This window comes from Larus michahellis, chromosome 12 (assembly GCF_964199755.1).
Source record: "Larus michahellis chromosome 12, bLarMic1.1, whole genome shotgun sequence".
Lineage (NCBI taxonomy): Eukaryota > Metazoa > Chordata > Aves > Charadriiformes > Laridae > Larus > Larus michahellis.
In genome coordinates, this window is record NC_133907.1 from 191,969 (window position 1) to 210,564 (window position 18,596).

The following is an 18,596-nucleotide window of genomic DNA, read 5'->3' on the forward strand; positions in this document are numbered from 1 at the left end:
TAATTATATAGCATGACAAAAAAAAGGGGTATAATAGTGTACAGATGTGGGATATATAAAAGGGGAGGTATTTAACATAAGCTTGTTAGAGCTGAAAGTACCAGGGATGATTGATTGCTCAGACTCAAGTCAGGGAATTGGTCTAAAAAAAATATTAACCATAATTGCAATTTACCTATTAACCATTTATTCTAACATCATGATATATTTAGAAACAATTCTGACATCCAGTAATGCTCCATTTGCTCCTTGTGGCAAACAGCAGATCTGCGTGCCTGGGTCTGGTTGGAAGAAGAATGTTTACTTGAGAAGCATATTACTTCTTCCATTTCAAGTTACATTAGTGTAGTTATACAGTTAACTGCACCTCAGTGACTTCCATTGTTTTTACAGAATACTCTTTAATCCAAGAGATAGCAAAGAAAGTTTTAAAGACAACTCTTTTTAGTAAGTTAGTAAAGGTGTCTGCTGCTGTTTGTGCAAGGGTCAAAAAGTTAAAAGTTTAAAAGGCAGAAAGTTTTCCTCTTGTTTTGACTAAACTGGAGGAAACGTGCTAGAGCTGTGCAGAATTTGATTGCCAAACACAAAGTGAAGATACACAGTGAGAAAATATAGTAAAGGTTTAACCCTACTGATGTAAGAAACAAACTCCAAGGATGCCCATGTTTCCTTGCTTTTATCACATTGTTAATCTTTAATCAGGAAAAGAGTTCTGAGAATAGCTTTTTGTGCACAGCTAAACAGACACCATTGCTTGGAAGTTAACAGGATCACTGGAGAACGAGACTATTAAATCATTGTCCTAATAAATCAACGAAGGAGATGTACAACCCAAAGGAGTTCAAATTCTGCTTCCACGTGGATATGCAGCAAGTGCACATTAAACCTTGCAAAATCAGCAGTAAGGAGTTGGTTGTGGGTTCAGGAGAGCAGTGGCTTCCTGTATGATTTTTCTTCTGGCTCAGATCACAAATCAGCATGGGTGCTAAAGTTTCTGAGAAACCTGAATCAAGCTTCTTGAATCAAAAATCCAAAGAAATCTAGAATGGGATACATTTAAGGGCATATATATTAGTGTGACTTCACTGACAGCAGGTGGTTTACTCCTTGATATTTATCAGCAGAGATACCTTAAGTCTTAGAGTCTTCCTGCTGCAGTGACGAATCATCACCTGAAGACCAAAACCAGATAACCCCATGCCTCTCCATGGGGGACAGGTAACAGAAATATGGTATAGCAGGCATAATTGTACCTCTTTTATGCTCCTGTAAGAACAGTCAGCCTTATAGTCCTCCACTTCAGAATCTTTTTAAGCAGCAAGATGAGGAAGTGCCTAGAAAGCAAATGAGAATAGCTAAGTGACTTGTGTTTTGTGAATAATCACTATTACTCTGTTCAGAGCTGCCTCTACAAACTTACGGTCTCTTGATCTGTCATTCATACCCTTCTTTGTTCTGTCTTAAACAGTAAGATTTCCTGGGCAGAGTGCATTTATGCTTTCACACAAAATAGCAAGGTACTACCTTAGTGCTATTGCAGTGCAAAGACCTGAACTAGACAAGGTTAACAAGTGGGTTACTTGATTTATTTTATTTGCAGAATGCAAGTTGGTTGCTCTTCATTTGTACATATTAGTTTAAGCTCATATATAAGAGGTTTCTCTTTAAGTAAACAGTATCCATATGCATATGAATCATCCCGATTCAGTAAATTTGGAGACAGGTACAGTTGGTCAGTCAAAAGAAGCATGTACAGCAGAGTCAGAATTCTGTCTTCCTAAAAGCATAAGAAAAAAGTATGATCCCCAAGGTCCTGTTGAAGCCTTGACCTCTTTACCGAGTGTTGTTTGTAGCAATAATCATACTTGTAGCACTTGTCTGGTAGGAACCATTTACACTGACAAAACAAAAATGCTTTTACATTGAAAAAATCCCACTGTGGTCCACCCATGTTGCTTTCTTCCTATTAGAAATGTGCTAAGCATAAGTGTACAGCATGTAGGATTTCACCTGGCCTGTTAACACATCAGCGTTTTCCACTAAACACAGAATCTATTACAGAGGTGATTGGTTTTTTGTAACGTTGATTTTCCTGCAGCAGTCAGGTTCAAGAACCTAAAGGTATCTAGTGCTTTACATAAGCACGTTTGCCTTCTGACCTTTAGATGTAGCCTAGCTTTTATTTCTGCAGAGTCAGCTTCTCTATCCTGTTGTTGCTTCCAGTGTTACAAAATGCTTGAAATATTCATCAAAGTTATTTTCCTGGGAAAAATATAGAACAAACATTACTTGAAATAGAAAACAAGGTTTAGCCCAAGTTGGTGCTTTTGTGTTGCTATCAAAGGAGAAAACATGTTATAGTAAATGCTTTTCATTTCAAATAAGAACATACTATTTGCATTACAATAATCTAGAGAGGACCCAGCAGGGACTATCTGTGGCACCGATATAAGGATGAGAAGAAATAATGATCTTGACTAATTAGGTTTTAAACTCCTCTGTCCGGGGAAGTATCTACCAAACTAGGAAGAAAGCACAAGAAAGCACAAGAAAAGAGAGAAATTGGTGTTATCACCTCTCAACTCCTTTCCCATGGAGAGGCTAAAGGCTTGGGGATTAAAGTTACATGTCCAAAGCCAAATGGGGAGTCCATAGCAGAGGAAGGAAGGGAACCTAAACCTTCAAAATCTGCATCCACACTTACTGGTTAGAGCCATCTTTCTTTAAAGAAGTTGGCTCGTGAAGGAGTTTCCAGTGGGTCAGACTGCATGTAAGAAGGGATAAGTGACAAGAGAAACAAAAGGTAAATAGAAGTCTTTAAATAAATGAGAAAAAACACATTGCCAGTCAGGTAGACAGAGCTGTGTAACCCTGAAACGACAACTGACAACAGAGTGCTGCTAGCAAGTGAAGGATTGCAGAGAAATGATGAACAGCATACAAAAGGAAGGAGCAACAGGAGACAGGGTTACCTCATCCTAGAAAAAAATAAACCCGTTCAAATTTTAAAAGATGCTGCTATGTCATTTCTTAAGGCCTGAGAAGGTGAAGTCTCTGTAAAAGAGCACAGTTAGCAGAACCTGAGTTATCAGCAGGAAGCCAGAAGACTGCTCTTGAACAAGAGGTTGAAACATCTCCTGCTGCTTGAAACTGCGTGCAAGGGTTTGTCATTTACGCCTTCCACAGGTAGGAAGCAGGGAGCCCTTGACAGCTGCAAACATACGCCTCTGTGATAAACAGCAAGGGTGACCATTTTTATTTGCAAAGCTGAATCTCAGTGCCATCTGGGCTGTGTGTGACTGAGCAGAGCAGATGCTACATAGGTGATGGGAAACACACAACCTTATGCTGACTGTTTTCCACTCTGTTTAGTACAGTTTGTACCCTTCTCTCCTGTCTGTGGTTTTGCTGTGCCAGGACTTTCCCTAAAATACAGCCCAGGACTGATAACTCAAGCTGATACTAAACTAAGCACCAGACTTTGGTGACTTACATCAGAGAACATAAACACACGCTAACCCATGTTCCCCTCATTGGAGATTTACTTCCATTCGTTTTGAGAAGTTTTAGCATGTCTGTTGTCAAGATGAAAATGCTGGACAGGCTAACGAAACCGCAGTCTAATCACAGTAAGTCTGAGTATTTTTTTCCCCTTTCTCATTCCTCTGCCATCAGAACAAGCCTCTTGAAGACAGGCAAAAAAGTTACACTACCTTAGTGATCCACAAATGTTATATCTTACAGTCTGCCCAGGACAAATACTGTATCATTTAGGGTTGAAGAGCGGGAGGTAAGACGGGAAACACCGTGCTCCCTCTTTGCTGATGCCTGTTCTGCCTGGTCCCATAGAATTGCCTAAGTTGGAAGGGACCTTTCAGATCATCTAGTCCAACCGTCAACCTAACTCTGACAAAAACCACCACTAAGTTATATCTCTAAGCACCACGTCTCCCCGTCTTTTAAATACCTCTCAGGACGGTGCCTCAACCACTTCCCTGGGCAGCCTGTTCCAATGCTTAATAACCCTTTCAGTGTAAATATTTTTCCTAATATTCATCCTAAACCTCCCCTGGTGCAACTTGAGGCCGTTTCCTCTTGTCCTGTCACTTGGGAGAAGAGACCGACCACCACCGCTCTACAACCTCCTTTCAGGTAGTCTCACCATTCACGCGGCGCACGAGGAGAGAAGCGTGCAGCACATGCAGCCAGAGCCTCCAGACCTCCTGCAGCTGGGCCAGTGCTGAAGAACTGCCTGCAAGAAAAGGGGCTGTGAGGCAGAAGTATCACACAGGGCTGTGCAGGATCCGGAATAAACACTTGGCTCAGTTGCAGCCTCTTTTGCAACTGCAGGCAATTTGCACAGTTCATGTTTTCTTCTGGAAATTGAGGGAGCAGTCCCTGCCCTGGTCTTTGTAAGCTGTATGCTTGCAAGGGCTGCCCCTGGATCCGAGCTTGTATGGCACCCAGTCCAGCAGCAATTGCAGTAAGCTCAGTATCGGCTGAGAACAACTTCACAGCAAAAATAATAATCAAGGAGCAATGTTGGTCCGTTAGTAGAATAGCTCAGAGAATCTTTAAAAAAAAGCTACAATTTTATAACAAAAAACTCAAGTGACAAAATCTGTGGAGGTGACAATATATAGGATAATTAGCAACTGGAGGGGAGTAGAATTTCTGAGTAGTATTATATGTCATTAACAACTTTCAGATTTCATTGAGAGTGCTTTGTTGCACCTCGGTTCATAGTGATGAGTTAAGCTTTCTTGTGACGCTTTTCATGAGCATCTAAGGATTTTTATGTTTATTGAACTGAGTTACAGTAAGTCAGTGAAAGTGGAAGTGCTCAAAACCTCTATTTTGAACACCCTGAATAGCGTCCATCAAAGCAAACACCCTGAAAACACTCCTTGTTGAAGACTATCGTCTAGAAATGTCAGATTTACACTAATTTAAATAATTTGACAGCTTCCAAGAAGACACCTGATGAGAATCGCATTCAAGTGTCAAGAAGCACAGAGAAAAAGTGCCAAAAAAAGTTCAATCTGAAGAAATTGTATCAGCTATTAGATGAGTTTTGTAACACAGTTACTACTAAAAATGATTTCTCATTTAAATGGAAAATAAACTTTACATTCAAGATTTTTTTTTTTTTTTTTAAAAACCAACCTTACATTGCCCCCATACCACCTCCTGTGTTTCTCCCTAGTGAGATCTCCCAGCTCACTGAATCCAGAAGGCAGACACACAGATGGTGAACAGCAGTACACACTGGTATTGGGTGAACGCCTCAAGACCACTGTTACTGAGCCATTGGAGGTACTACTTCTGGGTTGTTGGGGGTGTGTGTGTGTGTATGTGTGTGTGTGTGTGTGTGTGTTTGGTTTTGTTGGGTTTTTTTGTGGGAGCCCCTGGGAGTTATGAAAATTCAGTATCTTCAGATTAAACCTATAATGTCTTGTGCTGGATATCTAAAAGCTGAATCTCTAAATTAGAAGATTCTTGAAAAAAAAAAAATCTTGGCCCTGATTTGCATATGCTCCATATTTCATTGCACCAAATACTATGTCTGTTTTATATATGGGCTTGAGGCTTACTGTGTGTTTGTGATATGCTTTGAGATCCTCTGATGGGAGGTGTTACCTAAATACCAGTAATTTGATGCTTAAGTGTCTAGAATTCCCAGTGGACATCTCCACTCAAGACCTGCTGCCATCACAAATGAAAAACATTTGGAATCCTTAATGTGATTTTTAATGGACATATGTTCATAACACAGTGCCACCAATTTGGCATATTTAGTGTCTTCTCAAGAGATGCCCACAGTTTGTATAGCAAGATTGTGGGAGGTTAGGATTGCAGTGTGAGAAAATTTGCACAACACCTGCCTGACTATAATTTAATTGGCAGAAACTAATGCTCCAAGTTTGGGGATTTTTTCCTCCGCTCAAAACCAAAGACACACTAGGACTAATCCTGCTGTCTTACGCTGTCAATTTTAAGCTTTTATTCTGACTTTAGTTGTGCCGAAATGTGATAATTTTATGGTCCACTCTCTTTTTTCTGACAACTGAAGCATTGCTTCAGTTTTACTCTCAGTTGTTATTTCTGTGTATGACGACTTCTCTGGCCAGCAGGAAGAGCTCAGTGGTTTTGTACTTCACTGAAAAAGGGGTCCGCTTAGTATTACTGAAGATTATGCCCCATTTTATTTTTAATGAGGTACTTAATCATATGTTTTAAAAGGAAAACAGTTGACAAAGTATTTCTGATCACATCCACCAGCAACACAGTACGTGGACTCCAAAGACAAACACCACTGCTGAAATTTTTAAATTGTCTTTGATTTTACCTTTTCTTGCAGCAGAGCCCTGTCTGCAGCAGTCTTTAGCACCTCTTATCCTACCAGATTTTTGTTTTCTTTTTCAGGAATGTTTGGCCTTGCAATGCATCAAGGACGGCCCCTCTTACTTCACTATTTTCTTCCCTTCACGTTTACAAAACATAATAAAAAGCTTTGCAGGAGAGATAGAGGATACCGTCGCAGGGGAAGCGTTCCTGCAGCGTGAGATTCAGCTCTATGCAGGCGAGCTGCAATCCTGATCCGTGCTGCTCTGCCAGACCTGGCTGTCAGGGCTTGCAAATCACTGCTGGCTGCCTCAGCAAAAGCCAGCATCTCATCGACTGCACACTGAGCAGGTGGTGGGTTATGAACACCCTTTATATAGGATACGCACACAAATTTTGTTGCTTTAAAGAACTCCCTGAAACTTAGTTGGGATTTCTAGATTTCCTGTTGTGCAAACTACCATTGACAATATTTTACATGCATGCTAGAAGCCCCATCAATATAAAAAAGTGACAGGCTGGCATGAAAGTGTCGCCTTGTCCAGGCCCCACATGCCTTGCTGGGACTGGGTGTAAGTAGAGGGCGATGGAACGGCAGCAGGGTTATTTCTACAGTTTTTTTGTGTGATATAATTCAGTCTCCACACACCCAGACTACATGGACAAATAGACCTTTCTTTATGGGCACGATGGTCTAACATGGAGTAGGGGAAGGTAAAGAGCTGAAAGACACACAAGCAGGCAGGCGCAGTTAGAGGCAAGACCTCAAAATGTCTGAAGTCACACTCTCACCCTCAGAATTATAAGAGTATCATATACTACCACAACAGATACAGATGTGTACATGTCTGTATATGTTCATACACGTACAGTGCACTTCACACATATAACAAAGTGTGCAGCCACATTCCTGGGTAGTTTTGTGCTTTTTCTTTGAGTACTAATTTAAAGATTGGGTTAGTATTTTATGACCCCCATAGGACTCCCAGTAAAATAAGACAGAACGTTTGAAGGAAGGGGTTAATTACAAGACAGTTGCTCTTCTGCCTCTTCTGAGCTTGTAGCAATAGAAAGTAATTGTTTAGTTTGCAAAAGCCTAAAGCAAGCCATAAGCAAAAACTTTCTCTCCTGCACTGAAGAAAACACAGCATTTAGATTTACATTGCTTGCTTTTTTGAGAATTGCCTGGACAAAAATAAGGCCTCCGGGCAGGCGTGTGTTGAGGTTATTCAGGCCTGCCAGTGCTCACTGTTGAACTTTATCCCCGGATCAGGCAATGTTCCCAAGGAGAGTAAACACACCTTGGACGAGCCTCCACTTCACAGCCAACTAGCGAGTATCTACCTGCCGAATGTGCCAACTCTGCTTTGCCTGGACGACCCCCACGCTCCCAGTTCCAGATACTCTTTGTACTCAACCTTACCCACACACCGCGAAGTTACCACGCTTTTGGTTTCAAAGCCAAATTGGATCAAGTTTGGTTAAACTGCTACATTTTGTAACTGCCACGAAACAGCAAACCCAGGGGCTAAGAGTCACCGCTTTCAGCATTCATTAATCAAATCTGTTAAATGATTACCTCGTTAGGGCTGCTTTGTTGACAGCTCTGCATGATGACAATGTTAGTGGCACGGTGCCAAGACACATCCAGTGGTGACGTAAAGGACAAGCCTCTGTCACCTCACCTAGTGGGATGGACACTACCACAAAGAATATTTAAGGAAGGAGGATGCTTCCTTGGAAAGCAGTGATCGCAAGAGTACTCCAAAGCAAGTGAAACAGGATCAACTGAAAGGGACAGCAGAATCCCCTCTGACATCCGACTCAATCTTATAAGGACAGTAAGTAGAATAGCCTCTATTTTTTCCAGCTTGAAATTACTAGTGATCCAAGTTCTCTATATAGATTCTAAAGCCGAAGTACATGATCAAGTCTATTACAAATTCTACTTCTCCACTATACATTGTTAGGAAGGCTTATTGACACTGGTTAGAATGTCATTAGTATGCTAACACACCTAACATATTTGATTTTAGATTGTGAGCAGTATTTCAAAACCATCAACAAGATCCACTACACGTTCAATAATGCCCCCACAGTTGAAAGCCGAGGTAAATGTCATGCCCAAAGTTGTGCAGGGGGATTTGAAGAGCCTGCCTCCAGAAGCAAGGGATTTCATTGAAAGTAATGCCAAGCTGTGCCAGCCTGAGAGCATTCATATCTGTGATGGCTCAGAAGAAGAAAACAAAAAAATTCTGGACATCATGGTAGAACAAGGCATGATCAAGAAGCTGAGCAAGTATGAGAACTGGTGAGTAGCCTGAAGGAAGTCAAGCATGAACTCAGAATTGCAATATGCATGTTCTATCCTGTTTACTTTTAAAACTGCTTATAACCCCTCAATATTAGCTTTCCAGGAACATTTTGGCGCTGTAGCTTACATAAGTGAAATACTCAGTAAAAGCAAGCTTTCCTCTAGAAATTAACATAAAGCATATTATTGATTTGGACTATCAACTGTACATTGTCTCTATTGACATTATTTCAGGGAACTGACATAATGTCATGAGAGTTATGTAACTAATCATTAGCAATGGCTAAATATTATTTAACAAATACATCTTTCGAAGATTTCTACTATTTTAGTCAATTAGTTTATTCATCAAATACTTTTTTGTGACATTCAAATAGCTCTGTGGGTGTTCAAATATTATTCAGTACAGGCATTATTCATACCGTGCTGATGAGCTTTGACTGTAATGTATTCAGCAAATACTTTTTTCAAATATTTCATCATCTCTCCCAACTAACCCAACATGAAAGAAGAATATTAACAACAAGTACATAGTCAGGAATTACGTGACAACCAAGAGATCTTCATGGAAGAAATCTGCAAAGACTTTTGAATAACTAAGTGCAGGAATTTGGCAATCTGTTTGCAGACTATTTGGGAGAGAAAAGGGCAAGATTCACCAGATAAATTATTCATTGTTAATTATATGCTTAGCTGTAGTGATGATGGTTATGACAGCCTAACTAGAACATTTTTATACTCGTGGAAAATTTCTATGCACAGAGGTGAAAATGTAAAACAATTCTCTCTATTGAAAATTGATGGCAAAAATTCTTTAGAGGGGAAAAAGAATCTCCTTTTAATAAATTCCTTCACTTTTATGATCATGCCTATACTCAGTATTTCTTTTGTGATGCCTCTAACTTAAAGGACTGTGCCAATCCACTAAGCTGGATTCTGATCCCACAGGCACTTATACCAACACTTAGAGTACTTGCTTGGCATCCACTTTGCTTGAGGCATCATTTTGTGGTCCCCATGCAAAACAGCTTCACACTGATGAGAATATGAATTAAATAAGATTAACTTTTCCCTGGAAGTTAGCAACAGAGAATAAGACTAAGATAAGAGGCAAAGGAGAATTAACATGTAACCAGAATTTTCTAGGCCATATAATTTGTTATTCATACTGGAAAGTCTCGAAACAATTTGTATGAGAGAATGTATCTGACTGATTTTTGAGATTGTCTGCTATGCTTGCTCTGTCACTGTAGTTTTGGCCTTACAAAGCATTGTACCCTTTTGTGCTAAACCAATCCCACAGAAAGGTAAAAAGCACTATATTGATATTTAAAGTCTAGTTTCCTGATTTTTGGTGAAATGCAGCTGGTTGGCACTCACTGATCCAAGAGATGTTGCAAGAATTGAGAGCAAAACTGTCATCATCACTCAAGAACAGAGAGATACCACTCCAATCCCTAAAACTGGAACTAGCCAGCTGGGTCGCTGGATGTCGGAAGAAGATTTTGAGAAAGCCTTCAATACCAGGTTCCCCGGCTGCATGCAAGGTAGGCAAGAAAAGGACAATTGACATTAACAGAGACACTACTACTGGTAGTTACTGTAATCTTTAAAGAAAGATTTTAGCTGAAGGTTTATACCCCTGATATTAGTTACTTTGTTGGTTTCATCCGGATCTTTACCATAGATCCAAGTGCCTGTGCAAGGATAGTCTTCAGTCTCTTTCCATCATTCTTCATAAAGAGGGGCAAAGTATGGTAGGAAAATTTGGTTGATTGTTTTTCAGGAAGTTAAATAGCAACTAAGCAGCAGACGGGAAGTGAGGTGAGAATGGAGGACACCCATCCCCACCAACAATTTCAGGTTCAGTGATTTACACCAACAGAGAACTTGGCCTCCACCCACATTTACTGCTGGCTAGACAATTTGATAGAACGGCTGCTCTCAGCATTTAACTTAAAATTTCTTGCTACACAATTAGACAAAGCTACAACTCTTTAAACATTATCAGAAATACCCACAAGACAAACAGCTTTTAAATGAGTGAGAAAACCTCCATGTTAATAAATATTATTTCAGAAGTTCCTTGTTTTGCCCTTTGCCACATCTTGCTACTCCCTGTTTTCCAGGACGTACAATGTATGTCATTCCCTTCAGCATGGGGCCTATTGGGTCTCCTTTATCCAAGATCGGGATTGAGCTGACAGATTCACCATACGTAGTGGCCAGCATGAGGATCATGACACGGATGGGAACAGCTGCTTTGAAAGCCCTGAGCAATGGGGAGTTTGTAAAATGTCTTCACTCAGTTGGATGTCCTCTACCTCTAAAAGGTAAGAGACTAAATATTGTCACCCCTAGAAATTCCCAGGGGCATGTTTTAGAGCTGACTGTGTGTTCTTGGCACATGGGAGACACTCACCATAGAATACCAGGGTGGTGTGTGCAACTAAGAGAGTGGTGAGCCCCTGGCCCAGGTTGCCCAGAGAAGCTGTGTCTGCCCCATCCCTGGAGGTGTTCAAGGCCAGGTTGGACAGGGCTTGGAGCAACCTGGGCTGGTGGGAGGTGTCCCTGCCCATGGCAGAGGGGTTGAAACTAGGTGATCTTTAAGGTCCCTTCCAACCTAAACCATTCTGTGATTCAGAACTCAATTAAACAAATTAAAGCTCAATGTGAGTTTTGTGGAAAGGAGATTATTATCCCTAGTACTTACTGGAGGGGTTTCCTTTAAAGCATCTGGTATGAGTTGCTGTCAGAGGCTCAATGCTGATGAAACAACAGTGTGATCCAGCATAGAAACTACTGCATTCATGAGTACAACATTCTGTTCTGCAGAACCATTAATCAACAACTGGCCATGCAACCCGGAGTTAACACTGATTGCCCATCTCCCGGATCGCAGAGAGATCATTTCATTTGGCAGTGGTTATGGAGGAAACTCCTTACTGGGGAAAAAATGCTTTGCTCTCAGAATTGCCAGTAGAATTGCCAAAGAGGAGGGCTGGCTAGCTGAGCACATGCTGGTAAGAGCTATTAAATCGTGTGTTTGAACAGCCATTAAACCCTGAATTAGCTCAACATAAATACATCACATCTTGCTATCAATGAAATTAGTCTCATATGGATAGTCCTGTAACATTAGATATGAATTTATCACATGGCAGGCTTATGAGAAATAGGAAACTGCCTGCAAGGTTAAGTACCAAACCTTTTTAAAGAGTACCTGCTGTAAAATGAGAAATCAAGAAATATTTGGAACTTTTGACGGTGGCTACTTATAGGCAGATCCATGTACTTGAGCAGAGCCTAAACATCATCACTGGGAATCCACATTACCCCTAGAAGTCTGATAGGAAAAGATTCATGCAAATTTTGAAAATTGTCTTTCATATTATGAAGAGGTCTATGCACTCAAAAAATCTGCAAATATTAGATTTTCTAAATGAGTTCTGCTTTGTACCCTTCCGGCATTTACTTTCTGCTGTCATTTAAACGTTCTACCACTATAAAATGCCACTGAAAAAAAGAATTTCAGAGTCCATAGAGAACAGTTTCAGAAAAAATATCTATGGACTCTGAGAAGTGCAGAAGTATCCATATGTGAAGTGCTTTTACTTCACTGCATTCACGTAGCCAAAAGAGTATTGCCTAGTTTTCTTCTGTCTTGGCTAAGAAACACAGCTGTATACAGTCTGCGTGTCTTTAATCAGCAAAATAAAAATAAATGTTTGAATTATATACATACCTGACGTTTTTTAAAAATATAGGAAATTCTTACAGATATTTCCAGGACAAGAAGAGTAGACTTTTTGATTAATGAAGTACAGTTTGAGTTATTTGTCAGCTATATTGTATGGTGCTTCTTCTGTAGGAACAAGTTCACATAATTAAAGATTTCATCATTACCACTTGCTGGGAGACCATCTTTGAAATGAAAAGTGCAAGAAAAAAGACTGTGTTTAACAGTTGCATTAATTTTCCAATAGATCCTGGGCATTACCAATCCAGAAGGTGAAAAGAAGTATTTTGCTGCAGCATTCCCTAGTGCATGTGGAAAAACTAACTTGGCCATGATGAACCCAAGTCTGCCAGGATGGAAAATTGAGTGTGTGGGTGATGATATCGCCTGGATGAAATTTGATGAACAAGGTATGGAACTCAAATTGGATTGTTTTACAGTCCAGTACAGGTTGCTTTTAGGACCAGCAAGACATTCTACAAAATTCTGGATAGAATTAAAACAGTTTGATTCACTTAGATTTTGTTATGTAACTTCCAGGCAACTTAAGGGCAATCAATCCAGAAAATGGCTTTTTTGGTGTCGCCCCGGGAACCTCAGTCAAAACAAACCCCAATGCTATTAAAACCATATTCAAGAACACCATCTTTACCAATGTAGCAGAAACCAGTGATGGAGGTGTCTATTGGGAAGGCATTGATGAACCATTAACACCAGGAGTAACACTGACTTCATGGAAGAACAAGAAGTGGACCCCAGACAATGGTAACCTGGCCCACTCCACAGTCTCTCTACGCTTTCTTTGCTGAATTCACATTAATTCTGCCATTATGACCTTTTCATTGTATTCTGTACAGGGGAGCCTTGTGCTCATCCCAACTCAAGATTCTGCACTCCAGCCAGCCAGTGCCCAATCATGGACCCTGCATGGGAATCAGCTGAAGGTGTGCCCATTGAAGGGATAATATTTGGAGGCCGCAGACCTGCTGGTAAGAGATGCATCAGCCACATATCAAGGCTGAAGTGCTGACCACAGTAGGGTTGAAACACAACTGGGCATAGACACAGATTTTGCTTTCACAGCTGCAAAAGCAAGGAAATAACCATGTTAGTCTAACTTCTCCACTTTAGCATTTGACACACACATACAGCCACTGACATTTCAACGTCTGAATTGTTAGATGTTAACACAAAACAGGTAATAATAATAATAAAGAGCTGGGGAGAAATTAGGACCCCCTAACCAGGGTTAATACATAGACACAATGGCAAATTGCTACGCTTGTCTCAATTGCTTGCAGTTTATGTAGTTCAGATAGGAAATGGTTAGAGAAATGAACCAGTTGTAGACAGTTTACAGGAAAGGAAGTGAAATAAATTGATGTGTTAAAGGCCCCCTAACGTTGGAAAAGAAATATAAGTAATGCTCGGTCTGAGTGTAATATCATGACCACAGGACCAGATTCTATTTCCAGTAAAATCTGCTGGGGATTCCGAGGTCCCAGATATCTCCCTCTGAGCCACTAAACATTGACATGTTCAGTAATCAGTAACCAGTTTTGAAAACATTCATATAAACTACTTTGCTATAAGAGGGCAGGAAATGAACTGATTAAAAAAAAGAGGAAAAATTAGAATACATTATACAGTAATGTGTTCGGCAGTATCTCAGGTAGCAAAACCTATTATAAAAATGTTTCTGGACCTCTACTTACTGAGTGATTTTGTTCTTTACAGGAGTGCCTCTCGTATATGAGGCCTTTAACTGGCAGCATGGAGTATTTATAGGAGCAGCTATGAGATCTGAAGCAACAGCAGCTGCTGAGCACAAAGGTAAATCAAAAATTTAATCTGCCTACCCGTTTTAAAATCAATCCCCTCTGGACTGCCTGCTCCATCCTCCTCCCCTGCTCTTTTGCATTTCAGTCTTGGCAGCTAATTTTACAATCTCTGCATTTTCGTAATAGAAAATGTTTGTATTGGAATTAAAAGCCAAATTCTATGTAAAAGTCAAATTAAGCAAAATAATCCCCTAGGTGGCAAGCATACAGAACAGGGTGCAGGCACGGCGTTGCCAGAAGCCTTGATATAGAGTTCTTGTTATAGTCTGGGATAAATAAACTTAAACTTTCTCTTCTGTTAGAGCTCAACATAAATACACGAACAACGAAAGCCAGCTTTTGAGGATCTTCATTTAGGCTGATGAATGTGAGAGTTAAGAAATTAATTTCCACCAATTACATAAATTAATTTAAATTGTACTTTTTTCTACATCAAGGATAACGCTTGTGTTGTTTCTTAAAGCTCTTTGGTTCAGATGCAGATGGGTAGTTGGGACCATAAGTACTAAATCCTGGGAGGATCTGAATCTTTGTGTTTTAGAATAAATGTACCATTTATTACCTTACATTTGTGTTTTGAACAGGCAAAATCATTATGCACGATCCATTTGCCATGAGACCTTTCTTTGGCTACAACTTTGGCAAATACTTGGCCCACTGGCTCAGCATGGCACATCGTCCAGCTGCAAAACTACCAAGGATCTTTCATGTTAACTGGTTCCGGAAAAACAGTCAAGGGAAACTCCTGTGGCCTGGCTATGGAGAGAATTCTCGTGTGCTGGAGTGGATGTTCAACAGAATTGAAGGGAAAGCCTCTGCCAAGCCAACTGCCATAGGTTACATCCCTGCTGACACAGCTTTGAACCTGAAGGGTTTAGAAGATGTCAACTTGACTGAACTGTTTGATATCTCCAAGGAGTTCTGGGAAAAGGAGGTAGAAGAAATCAAACAATACCTCGAAGTGCAAGTTAATGCTGACCTTCCCTATGAAATAGAAAGAGAAATGCTTGCCTTAGAGATGAGAATAAAACAGTTGTAACTGATCAAACCCACAGTTACTTATCAATCCACTCATACTAAGACAGGACAAACACATTTTACCAGATCACCACTGGAAGCGTAACAGCACACTGATGGGCAGGGAGTTATAATGAAAAGTAGGTCTTAGTTTGGTTAGAATATAGGTAGGAGCATTCTAGAAGTAACTCCATACCTAATGATTTACGTCAGTTGTTGTCAATAGGTGAGCAGCCGAGGGAACGTATGTGCACGTGATCTTCAAAACCCTGATCTCTCACTTACATGCACATATAGCCATGATGTGTGTAAATTACTTGCCTAGTTCTGCATATACAGTCCAAACCAATCCAGCCTTCAAGGGGTAGCACATTGTTTCTATCACACAAACCACTAGTGTCGCAGATGCTACAGGAAAGAAGAAACTTAGATGCTGTATATATGTATTACCTAAACATATTTCATGGCTTAAATATTTTTTAGAAAAATGAAGTTGTAACTTTCTATCAGAGCTAAAGATGGCTTTGTATTACTAATGCATATTTAAGATATTGCTATTATATATGCTTCACGTTCCTGTGATTCCACATGTTTTGAATGGCTTGTTCTTTATTGTTGAAATAAATGTTTATACAAAATATGACTTCAGTTCCAGTATTCTCACTGTTAATAAACTACATGCATATAAATTGGGCCTCCTTGTCAATACCACAGCACACAGAGAGATTCACATGTGGAAGTTAGATGTTGACTAGCATTGATCTGCTACTCCTAAGCCAACTAGTTTAAGCCATGTACTTTCTTTGCAACTTTTATTCAAGCCAAAGGAAAAATCCAGAAGTGATGATACCAGCTGCAAGCAGTCATCCAGCTAGTGAAGTGCTCTCCATAACTGGGCACTGTTAGATAATTCAGGCATTTATAAAATAAACTACCCTCAAGGAAACCCCCATATTAGGGCCTTGCTCATTTGCTAAGGTCATAGGATTTGTCTCTGTTCCACAGTACCTTGGTTTTTGCAAGAATAGCTAGTGGAGCTCTTGAAGTAAAGACAGTTTGGGAAGAGTTTTCCAGATTTCTTGAGATGACTAAAGCCTTAGAGCTCAATGAAAATAGGGGTAGGGGCCTGTGTTGCCTTAGATCCAAGATACTAAAGCCATCCCTTGTTCTCCCAATTAAAGGTGCCCTTTACATGCTTCCCACATCCCTGGCAGGTATCCTGCTTTTTCACTTTGAATGCTTGATCTCCCAAAATATATTGCAAATATTTGCTTAGCAAAATGAAAATCACTTAACATTGTGTAATAAGCCTTTTTATAGACCCCATTTCCTCGCAAAACAAACAGTACCACGGCTGGTCAACAGATGCCCTTCAAAGTTTGCTAGGAGAGGTCACATAGCCTGAAAAGCCTCTACCTACCTCCTGGCTCCACGTTTGGGACCTAACATTATCAATTCTGAAGTGAATAATACAGCATAGGGTAGATCACATGCAAAAAAAAAGACAACAGAAAGCTGCGATGAAACCGAAGGAGAACAGTGCAGCCTCTGTAGAGATGATCATTGGTTGACCCGCTTTTTGGTCAAAAGCCACATCTGCATGGATGCAGGTCTCCTATAGGGTCATCTTTAGCCTGTGTACTCTTGAGTAGGCTTCAAATTAAAAGAAAAATCAAGGTGGAAGACAGCAAATAAGTCAGAGGAAGTGAGCCAAGAGAGACTAGTATATGCATTCCTCAGATTCAAGTACTACTATCATGTGCATAAAATAAAGTTGTTTATAAAGTAATTCTATAAATAGTTGATGAAAAGCTTGAACCATTCCCAAACTGATACGACAGTATTGCACCCGTATTTTGATAAGTCTGAGGAAGAACAAGGAGATCAAAGAAAATCTGTCTTGCTATTATCAGAGACTTATGGACAGCCACAGTCTCAGAGTTTCTTATGGGCCTCATGAGAGGATCCCAGACCCAAGTAGTGCAAAGATGTTCCAAGCACATTTTGAAATGCTGCCCAGGAAACGTACAGAAGCTCAGGGCTTTCCAGAACGCTCTGAGCAGCTCCAGTGTGCTATTCTGCCTCCTCAAACACAACCAGGCTCAATATTCTGAACTTTACAAAAGAAAAGACTCATACTTCATGCCAGAGGAATCTATGCCTGTCATGGTTTAAGCCCAGCTGGCAGCTAAGCACCACACAGCCGCTCGCTCACTCTCCCCAGCAGGATGGGGAGAGAATCAGAAGAGAAAACATGAGAAACCTCATGGGTTGAGATAAAGACAGTTTACTAAGTAAAGCAAAAGCCACACGCACAAGCAAAGCAAAACAAGGAATTCATTCCCTTCTTCCCATGGGCAGGCAGGTGTTCAGCCATCCCCAGGAAAGCAGGGCTCATCACGCGTTAACGGTTACTCGGGAAGGCTCCCAACGTCCCCGCCTTCCTTCTCCCCCAGCTTCATATGCTGAGCATGACGGGATATGGTCTGGAACATCCCTGGGGTCGGTTGCAGCCAGCTGTCCTGGCTGTGTCCCCTCGCAGCTTGTTCTGCACGCCCAGTCTATTGCTGATGGGGTGGTGTGAGAAGGAGAAAAGTGACTGTGTAAGCACTGCTCAGCAATAACAAGAACATCCCTGTATCATCAACACTATTTGCAGCACAAATCCAAAACATAGCCCCATACCAGCTACGCTACCCCAGTCAAAGTCAGCCTAGTGCCAAAGGCCCAAGCCCAGCAGGCATATGGACATGGGAGAACCATGTGACACTTGTCCCGTAAAATGCTGCTTAATGAGGAGATAGGTACCATCACTGTGGCCCAACACAACCGTGATTGTGTAGCACACACCCAGCTAGCAAGATTGGCATTATAAGGTGCTAACTGCCTTGAGAACATCATACTCCTACCCAAACCACTGTATTTTGTGTTCTGACTAAACCCTCGCTTTCTCCTCCTTACCCCAAGAGGTTGGCAGACCTTCCTTCCCTTGACCACCACTGCCCTCAGGGTTCTCCTCTGGGTATTCTTTCCATATAACATAACTCACAGAAGGTGGCTCTCATGAGCACTTCTGGCAAAAATATTTAAACCATTTGTGGTTCTCTTGCTCCACACGTTTTAACCACATGCACCTTTTCAAACACTGCTCAGAGACTAACAGGCATACAAATAATTCCAGAAACTACAGAAAATGGGGGGGGGCGGGTGGGGGGGGAGGGAGGGAACTGCTGTAGTGTTAAGGCTGAGAACAAGAAAATAACTTTTCACATGAGTCATTCAACAGCTCCTTTGTATGTAAATATATCTGCAATCCCTCAGCATCTATGGGGAGTACAAT

General features: G+C 40.8%; 1 protein-coding gene and 1 long non-coding RNA gene across 3 annotated transcripts in view; one reads left to right on the forward strand and one right to left on the reverse strand.

The window, feature by feature from the left end:
* Positions 1-18,596, reverse strand: part of LOC141750175 (uncharacterized) — a 50,505-nt gene that overhangs the window by 19,443 nt on the left and 12,466 nt on the right. For both annotated transcript variants that reach the window (XR_012589595.1, XR_012589594.1), the window contains exons 2-4: positions 4,163-4,252; positions 2,160-2,262; positions 1,254-1,334 (exon numbers count right to left, since the gene is read on the reverse strand). This is a non-coding gene — a long non-coding RNA (uncharacterized LOC141750175). The remainder of the gene's footprint in view (positions 1-1,253; positions 1,335-2,159; positions 2,263-4,162; positions 4,253-18,596) is intronic.
* On the forward strand, positions 8,104-15,899 carry PCK1 (phosphoenolpyruvate carboxykinase 1). Its single transcript, XM_074604856.1, has 10 exons — positions 8,104-8,186; positions 8,382-8,656; positions 10,025-10,206; positions 10,789-10,992; positions 11,495-11,682; positions 12,646-12,808; positions 12,939-13,163; positions 13,256-13,387; positions 14,136-14,231; positions 14,824-15,899. The coding sequence occupies exons 2-10, from the start codon at positions 8,433-8,435 to the stop codon at positions 15,276-15,278; spliced, it is 1,869 nt and encodes a 622-aa protein (XP_074460957.1). The 5' UTR covers positions 8,104-8,186; positions 8,382-8,432; the 3' UTR covers positions 15,279-15,899.